Source organism: Cupressus sempervirens, chromosome 6, assembly GCF_028749045.1.
Source record: "Cupressus sempervirens isolate cs-2001-9-10 chromosome 6, ASM2874904v1, whole genome shotgun sequence".
NCBI classification, from domain to species: domain Eukaryota; kingdom Viridiplantae; phylum Streptophyta; class Pinopsida; order Cupressales; family Cupressaceae; genus Cupressus; species Cupressus sempervirens.
In genome coordinates, this window is record NC_143123.1 from 670,495,661 (window position 1) to 670,505,785 (window position 10,125).

Sequence of the window (10,125 nt, forward strand, 5' to 3'; positions counted from 1 at the left end):
CATAAAAAAAAAACCACTGACAAAGAATCTTGAAAACCTTAACATTTCAATTAGCAAAATCCTTAAAGAGGACCTCTCCAAGCATCATTCAATGTTTCATTGTTGGGCACATTTAGTCATTTTTAAAACTGCATATGTCCACAATAATTCAATGCGCGCATTATCTGCTATCTTACATTTGTCAGAAATCTTAACAAGGAATATGACCCCAAATAACATGCTCACAAAATCCAATTTAACATCGCAACGACTTTACTGTACAATGAATTTATGGAACTGTTTGGCAGGGTCCACACAAGAAATTTGTTTTTAGCGGAACTAGAGATTATTAATTGATGAAAGGAAACATTTAAGGGTTTTAAAATTAACATAGTTGGAAATGATATATAATAACTTATGTTTTAACAGATGTTTACAATTTATGTGAGTTTTTCCTGATGATAAACCATTTAAAGTGAGATCTGAAATATTGGCATTAAAACAAATTCATACACAAGTAACTGGACAAATATAAAATCAACATATCTATAAAAACTTGTAAATATTATAATACATGACTCTGGTTTGGACATTATGTTTTAGATAGATCTATTTTTCCTATACCATCTGATAACACTCTTAAACAATGCTCTAACCCAAGCCTATCAACGCTTTCTTCAGAATCAATTACAAGTAAACTTTTTAGGAATCATAAGAAACAACTTACAGATTGAACAATCTTATTGAGTTTTAATCAGATATTATCATGGCATAGATGGAAGTAAAACATTAGCTATAAACAGTTATGTTGTATATGTAGATAACAAAAGGAATCTCTGAAATCTAATGTTACTGTTTAAGATCTTAAGATGTGCAAAGTTAGCTATTAATAACCTCCTTTTATCAACTGTAATCAAACAAAAACATGCTTAACTTACATTAATGATGGAGGTGGATGGATTGGATCCCTAATGATAATTTAACACACAATACATAATACAGGCACTTATAGAAACTATAAAATCATTTCAATGCCTCATCCTTCACACAAAACACACTAAATTGTGCCTCTTTTATAGAGGTCTTTGATTGTTTCTAGAAACATCTAAATTAGCGGACAAAAGATAAATAGACTTTTCTAGAGCTATCTACACATAAATGTCCTATAGAACTTTACAGAATTAAATATTAATTTTACCTAACTCTATTTGGTAATCCAGCAATTTCTAGAATCCTCTATTAAGCCTTTACATTTCATTTGAAGGTAAATTATACATTCCAACAATTAAGACATCCAACCTAGTTAACAAAAAGAGTAGAGAATAGAAGGAACTCTAATAGTGGCAGATATTTCAGTCTTTCTTAAAACTAAAATATACAGCTATAACATCCAATCTACTGGTCACATAGCAATTAACAAAACATGCTATTGAATAGAAGGAACGCTAAAAATAGCAGTTATTTCAGCTTAGTTGTCTCTTCTTACACTTGTAATTTGTTGCTGATATTCTACTTATAACAGTTTCTTCACTTCAGTGTATCTTAGTTCTAATTAGAGTCAAGAAATCATTTCCACAGTAAGAGAAATCTAAATCTACATGATCATCTCTAGATTGCTTTACCCACTTTACAAAGATAAACTTCACAGATTGAACAGTCATACTGAGTTCTAACCATATATTAAGGTAAAATATCAAGAAAAGATTGCTTATATCACATTACAACATCCAACCTAGTGTTGTAAAACAGGCTATAGAATAGAGGGAATACTGACAACAGCAGCTAATTTGTGGCAGGATCTATTTGTGAAAGACCCAAGTTTCTTGTAATACTCCACAGAGAAGAGAGAAAGAGAGAGCTGAACTTGGTCCTCACTCCACAATACATTGTCTTTGTCTTCCTTCAAATGAGCCTTATCATTATAGTAAACACTTGTCCGGAGGGGATGCAAACACTTGGCATACAAACGCCTGAATCCACCCATAACATTCACGACACATCTTATCCTTGCAAAAGGAATGGCAGTTGCTGGCCAATGTTTTGTGCAAATGACTTCCCACAAGCTATCATCCATGGCTGCCTGCTGCCACCTTTTACACACACAAGATGCCATTGCCAAGGCATCTGCATCTAAATGACTGAAAATCTCATGCATTGCATCCACATTATTGATAACTTCTCCATAGCAACTACTCTTCTTCATTCTTTTTCCATCAAATACTATGATCACTCGCTCTTCCTTCCCATAATCATTCATTCTTTTCCCTTTAAATAGTTGTTATTCTTTTCTCATCAAATAGTTGTTAATCTTCTTCATCATTCTTTTCTCATCAGATACCATGAATTTGATTCTCTTTTAGTCTAGAGCTTACAAAACTCCAAGCTTGAAAGGGAGAAAAAAAACATGAGTTGATTGAGATGGTTCAGATAAGTTAAAGAATAAACTTGGAGTAGAAGAATAGGAGTTGTGTATGTAAGAAGTGAGATAGAAAACTTTAGGGTCCATTGTTTTAGGTCACGGATTTTTGAGATGTAAAGACAAATGATGCAGAGAAAGTGGGCGAATGGGAGTCGGCAGAATAGACAGCATACATTATTCGGTGTACAACATGAGATCACTTTCATAAATGCATGCGTCGCATAAGGACATTAAAACCCAGCTAGCCATTTCCGTAACTACATGCTGCTCCTTAACCTCTCAAATTCTCGCACGATTCCACTGTCATCTCATATTTGTTTGGCTTCAAGGAAAGAAACAAGAGTTTTTTGATCGCAGAGTCAACAAACTAAAAACAAGGTTTTGATATTTTGAGGGAAGCGATGACGTGTGAGAGAGCAATGGAATGGCTTGATTCTTTGGCACGTGGCTGTTTAGCTGAAGGAGAATTTTGTGTATGGATGTATGCTTGTTTCTTTTGTTGTAATGTGTTATTAATTTGTGGGAACTTAGTTCAATGAGATTTCTGGGTTTAGATGTACACTCAATTATATAAAAATAGAGATAAATTCATATGGTTATTTAGTTGAAGGAGATTTGTGTGTTTAGACTTGTATATTTAAATAGACTATTTTGTCGAAGAGCTATAGTTCGATTGGTTAAGTATAATTGGCAAATGATGATAGTATGCAATATGGATGCCACCCATTAAGGTTTAAAAGCTATTTAAGCGCCTTTAAGTTAGGTATAACCCTTGGATGAATTTGACTTATTAGATTCTTGGGTGCCAATCCAAAGAGAATTGTGGGTTTAGATGTATGCTTACTTAAATTTTGTCATCCATTATGCAAAGATATAGATAAATTTGAAGGACTGGATTTTTGTTCAAGTGACTACTTAATTCAAAGAGATTTGTCAGTTTAGGTGTATGTTTACTTATATAGGCTATTTTGCTTACGTGTTGTAGTTTAGTTGGTTGAATATAATTGCCAAGGATGATGGTATGTGATATAAAGGTCATTCACCAAGGTGCAAAATATTTGCATGCACATGTACGTATTATTTGACCTCTGGATGAATATGACTAATTGATCCTTGGTTTCTTAGCAAAGGAGAATGTAGAATTAGATCTACACTTAAGTTGTTGTAATCTACTATGGTCAATGTGATGGACTAGATCATTGGTAACTTATTAAGGAGATTTGTGGGTTTAAATGATGTAGTTAAATCATTATGTAGTCCACTTTGTAAAGGTATAGATGAATTTGATCCCTCTGCTTAATTGAAGGAGATTTTATGGGCTTATATGTATGATTACTTAAATTATTGTGAGATTAATTTTTGCTGGAAGAGCATTTAGATGATTTTGACAGCCCTTGATCATTGACAACTTATCGAAGGAGATTTGTGGGTTAAGATGATGTTACTTAAATCATTGTAATTCACAATGTAAAGACGAAGATGAATTTTACAAGTTAGATTGCACCGGTTTGCTGAAATAAATTTGTAGACTTAGATAAATGCTTACTTAAATCATTGCAATCTACTACATAAAAATAGAGACGAATTTGATCACTCTACTTTGAAGAACATTTATGAAATTAAATGTATACTTTCATATATTGTTACAATCCATATAAAAATAGAGATGAATTTGATAGATTGGACTCATTTGCATGTACTTGTTTAACCAAAAGAAACAGGTGAGTGTAGATATATGTTTACTTACGTTATTACCATACATCATCCAACAATAGAAATATATGAGTAATTTCAATTTTTAAATTGAAGAATTGAAAAGAGAAAATTGAATGACCGTCTGCTTGTACTGGGGATTTTCGTCCACAGCAATGCATCTGTAGCAGCCATTAATGTTTTGGCTTTTTCATCAATTCATTGTTGAGAGTCCTGTCAAAAACGGTCCTGAAATAAGACAGGTTTGTTTGGATCCGCTACATCAATTTTCCTTTTAACTTTTGTAAACGTGTTGGGTGCTCGCCAATTTATGCTGATTACAAATTCAGTGGACGGTCTAAAGAGTAGCCTAGGTAATCCTCGTTGAGAGAAAAACAATAATAATGATGCTCTCATCATATATATGCATAATTGAAAGTATGAATTGCATATAAAAATTATGATTATTTCATCATACGTATATTTGTAAGGTTCAAGTACTTTATTTATTGGGACTTTATGATGGGATTTTATGATGAGACTTAATAATAGATTTTATGTTAATTCATTTTTTTTTTTGCAAATAATAATGACGTTTTATCATATATGAATAATTGTAAGGCTGAAAAGTGTTCATTTTAGAGAAAAAGTCATCATGTGTATAATTGTAAGGCTCGAGAGAGTCCCTTTAGTACTTTATTTATTTGGATTGATTTGTATTTTATGGTGACTTTAGTGAGAGTGAATAGTACTTTTTATGTTAGTTTTCAAATTGAAAGATTTTTTTTTTATATATATAAAAATAATTGTGATATGGATTTGAGAAAATTTAATAAGAAACAACAAATAGATTTATAAGTAACTTTCAATTAGACAAACTTTCAAAAGATTATATAACTCTTTTAATTATGTATAGAAATATAGTAATGCATGCTTAAGAAGATTTTATTATCATGAATATAAAAAAAAGTGTTATAGATACATGTTGTGCATGCACAAAGTGTGCCATTTATAACTAGAGGAAGTCTTTAAATAAGGAAAAACTTTGGGAATTATATGCTTCAAATATTACCATCACTATCTTAGGCATTGATAAAGAGTGCTCCTTTTAATACCACAAACACATAACATAAATAGAGAGACGACAATAATCTACAAGAATAGAAAATGGACTTCTTATTATTGCCAAAAGTATGGAATTAGATATATTAGAAATACAATATACAAAGGCACATGAGCACCTTCCTTACAATACTCTACAAGACAGAGCTACAAACATAAACCCATGACTATCCTAGACAACCTTGTGGGCCTCCCTTATATAGGAAACTTTCCACCACTTGTGAAAGTTCTAGAAATTTTAGCCCTAACCCTTGAGACCAACCGATCATATTTATTACATTAGAGTTGACTCAAAACAATTACGAATTACATTTTCACGTAGCCCAACTTCTAAAGGCCTTAACTTTTTAATTGTAACCTAATTGACTATTACAACCACTTTTCATAAATGAAATCTCTTGACCAACATCTGTTAATTGCACAACCTTCCATCAACCAAGGATTGACCTCATTTCAGAGTCTTTAAGAGCTTCAAAATTGAGCTCAAAGTTTGTAAACCAAAAATCCTCAATAACATCACCAATACATATGATATGGCAATGAAACTCAACTGATAGCTTAATATATCTAAGATGAACCTCCGCCTATGAAATTAGAACATTTTGAGCTTTTATGACCAACTTATTAAAAATAGTAAATTTTCACAAATATAAACTATGGACAAGAAAACCCCATATTAAAAAGAAAGAAAGAAAAATATTTTTGGGTGATGGAAGGTTGTCCTTACACCTAGGATTCTCCTCTATTAGACACCTAGGGTAATTTGAGAAATGACCTTGTCATGTCTCGGGTGTTCAGAGGGAAACCAAGATGATTAACCTCCTCCCTTGTCAGCCATGATGAATCTTCCATAGGTCATCCTTTCCATTTGACTAGATATTCTTATTTATCCTACTCCTTGTGCTTATGTCAATGTCATGACTTTCCATTATATCCTTAATCTCCTTTTTAGCTGAAGTAGTCATCGAAATACTCCATTGTGCTTCTATGGTCTTATCTTCAACACCTCCTTCATGATACTCTATCAGATTTCAAATGTTAAATATTGGTGAAAAATTCATTTCAATGGACAACTCTACTTCATAAAAATTTCTCGAATCATGCTTCTTTAGTGTCTTACATGGTACAAACTTATTCATTTTCAACTTATTATGTGTCCCTACTAGAACTTACTCCTTCCTCAAATGAACCACGACTTCATTCTCAACTTGAAATTCCTTATGCCTCATTTTCTCACATGCCTTGGCCTTGTACTGTGTATTCATCTTTATAATGTACTTCCTCACCTCCTCATGGATGTTCTTCAAGTGTTCTACAAATTCTTTACTTCAACACTACTTATCTCCCCTTTGTCCAACTTCCTCAATGTAGAAGCATTTTTGGGACTATTTCTATATATAGTCTAAAATAGTACTTTACCAATGCTTCCATTAACATAATTATTGTATGTAAATTCTACCTATGGTAAAATAAAATATCATCCTATTAACTTATTGCCAACCAAACATCTTAGAAAATTCTCCAAACTCCTATTCAATGCCTATTTATGTCCATGATTTTGTGGATGATGTGATGAGTTGAAGTTGAAATCTATCCTTAACTTCTTCCATAATGTGCACCAGAATTACCCAGCAAACTTGGTGTCTTAAATTGAAACTATGCTTTTTGGTAAACAATGCAGTCTTGCCACTTCTCTAAAAAATAATTGTATCACATGAAAAACATCATTAGTCTTCTTACAGGGAATGAAATGTGTCATCTTTGAAAACTTTTTAACCACCAAAAAAATTGAATCATGCCCTCACCAAGTCCTTGGTAAGCCAAAAACAATGTCTATATTAATATCCTTCCACAACTTCTCTAGTACATGTAATAGCTGATACAACCCTATATTATACTTTGTTTACTATTCTAACTGACATACTTTACAAATTTGTACAAACTTCTTGACATATTGCTACAACTATAACCAATAATAACTTTTATTAACTAGAGAAATAGTTGTATTTTTACAAAAATGTCTAGCCATTGACAAGATTCTCCCTCATCAAACTTCTTGGAATGCACAACTGACTTCCTCTAAATTGAATACCATCTTGGATGATGAAATATAACCACTTAGTTATATTGGAAATTTTTCTAGGGTAAATAGTATTAGGTTGTCATTTATGGCAACATGTACTAAACATTAAAGTGCAAAAATTACAAAATGTAGTTTTGGTATATAGAGTTAGAAAATTGTCTAAGTGTCATGAAGATTATCTAATAGCACATGCACATTTTGGATTGGAAAACTTCATAGAGAAATTATTGGCATATGCACACTTACATGGAATTAGTACAAAATGTCAGGATTTTGTATCTATATGTTCAATTCATTTGGACCAGTACAGAGAGAGCTGTTGGGGTTTTACTAGTTGTAGTACTGAATAGACAAAACATGACAGAGTTGAGGAATTGGATATTTTATGTTAAGACATTATTTTATTTATCAAAATAATGACTTGAATAAGTAGGGATGACATCCTACAGTTAATCCTAAGTCGTCAAAGTATAGATTTACTTTTTGGAAAACGTATGGAAGCATGAAGGCCAAAAAAAAAGAATATTATGGTATAAAGGAAATATTTGTAATGTGAAATTAAGTGTGATTGTGTAAAGTATTCTGAATACGATGCATCTATTTTGTGATGCAAATTTTTGAATCGTAGCAGTTAGAGACACTGTATGAGAAGTTAGTATAATGAACTATAAAGATCAAATTATATATTGAAGATGTCAATATTAAGAAAGAGGTTTTTGTATCTATTCCTTTTTGTATATAGAATATAATTATATATTGCATGTTTGGGCAGTGGGCTCATCTTGCATATATTTTGTAATTTTAATAACAACTCCTAATAGGGTTGAGGCTTCTAACAAGGATCAAGACACTATACAGATGTAATAGAATCCTAATAGGGTCAATATCTTTCACAAGATACTTTTGATTAGTGGATAATTTTGTGGGTACCATCCCTGGTGTACCTTCACAATACACGCCTTATTTTGGATTAAAAATGGTGGACCCCCTCTTTTCTTCTAGGGAGAGGGAACTCATTCTATAGAATAATGGACCTAGTCAGGTCCCTTGGTAAATATTATCACCCTCTAGGTCTAGGTTAGGTCTAGGATGTCCAATCGGTCAGTCCCGAATGAAGCTAGAGAGTTAGGAAATCAAAATTTTCACAAAGAAACATAAAATGTGCATATGCATACCTAGCACACATGTGCACCCTTTAGGGGTGTGCAATGTGTTCCCTAGCACCTAACTCCAAAAGGGCACACATGCACACATTTGTTATGGATTCACAACACATGTCCCATTTTGTATTCAAAATGGGGACTCCTTCTTTACTTTTAGGCCAAGGGATCTCATTCTCTAGAACAATGCTCCTATTTAGGTGCCTCAATGAATAAGATCTCCCTCTAGGTCTAGGTCAGGTCTAGGATGTCTAGTTGTTCAATCCTAAATGAAGCCAAGGAGTCTAGATATCAAAATTTTAAAAAAGGCACATAAAGTGTGCATATGTGCACCCAACGCTCATGTACACCCTTTAGGGGTGCGTAATGTGTGTCCTAGCCCCAAACTCCAAAAGGATGCACATGTGCATGTGCACACCTTAAGGGGTGTTCCATGCAAACCCTTAAGGACCCCCACACCTATAAATTCAAGTTCCATTCCCACATAGTGCATACTTTGTATTCTAGAGCCTCCCAGAGCCACAACTGTGCACCCTCACATGACCACACATCTACATCTTCGCTTCCTTAGTTTCAATAACACAAATGTAAACCTAATGCACATATGCACACTTGCACAAAATATGATGGTGTGCATGGGGTGAAATATACATAACATGTGCTTAAATATAAAACCCATAGCACAAGGAAAGCCTAGTGCATATTGTACACATGCATCTTGTATCCATCCAACCTTTTGAATTGATCATGACATTGTCTCACCATTACATGCCAACATAGAGGGTCATAAGGAGTGTTACGAGGGAGATGGTTTTGGATATACATCCTAATAACATTGAGAAGGTCTTCCACCTACCACATGTTGATTAGTTCTAGAAGATTGATCTTATTGGAGATAGCTAGGAAATTGGCCTCAACCTATGATCAAGTCATGAAGAAACACAAGGAAAAATGGGTTTCAACAATTACTATTGGAGCTTTTGAGGTAAAGATGAAACAATATATTGCTACATTTGATGATGAATTGTATCACTATCCCTTTGATAACATCGTAATGGTGCAACATCTTGTGGGGAAGTAATTCATACTCGATGCCCCAATTGAAGATCATTGGATGAATTGTGTAGATGACTATGATGCTTAGACTAGGAACTATAGTAGGGTATTATTGTTACAAAATTTTGCACCCTAGTCTACAGTTTCTACCTAAGAAAAACCTTGTGAAACATGGAAACAACCTCCAAGCTATAGAACTTGAGCTATGAGGTTGAGTCTCTGGAGAAGGCCAGCTTCCTCTACTATCACAATGCACTTAAACTACACTTGAAGAGAAAAGGGAGAAGGAACACATGAAAGTAACTACCTAATCTATTCTAAGGAGTTGATGCACCAAAATAGGGTGTTAAGACCAATCTCTACCCATAAATGCACAGTACAATTATCATGGCAACCCAAAGATAGATGGATTATGACTTGCTTTAATCTATTGGCCACATATAGATCAGAAAACCAAATGTGTGACACAAGGAAAAAGAGTTTCACTTCTTATCATTCATAGGCCAAAGAGATATAGAATGTAAGTTATAGATATCCATAGTACATCGAAGAGAGGTAAACAAAGCTTACACAGTACATCGATGGCTGAAGGAGATAGGATATGATGTCATATA

The 10,125-nt window shown here is 33.3% G+C and overlaps 1 protein-coding gene across 1 annotated transcript; it reads right to left on the reverse strand.

Annotated features, from left to right (window-relative positions):
• Window positions 1–1,628: 1,628 nt before the first annotated feature.
• Window positions 1,629–2,377, reverse strand: LOC149553968 (F-box protein GID2-like). The gene has a single exon (XM_089789967.1). It carries the CDS (start codon window positions 2,234–2,236, stop codon window positions 1,730–1,732), a length of 507 nt encoding a protein of 168 aa, XP_089646093.1. The 5' UTR covers window positions 2,237–2,377; the 3' UTR covers window positions 1,629–1,729.
• Between the last annotated feature and the right edge of the window lie 7,748 nt (window positions 2,378–10,125).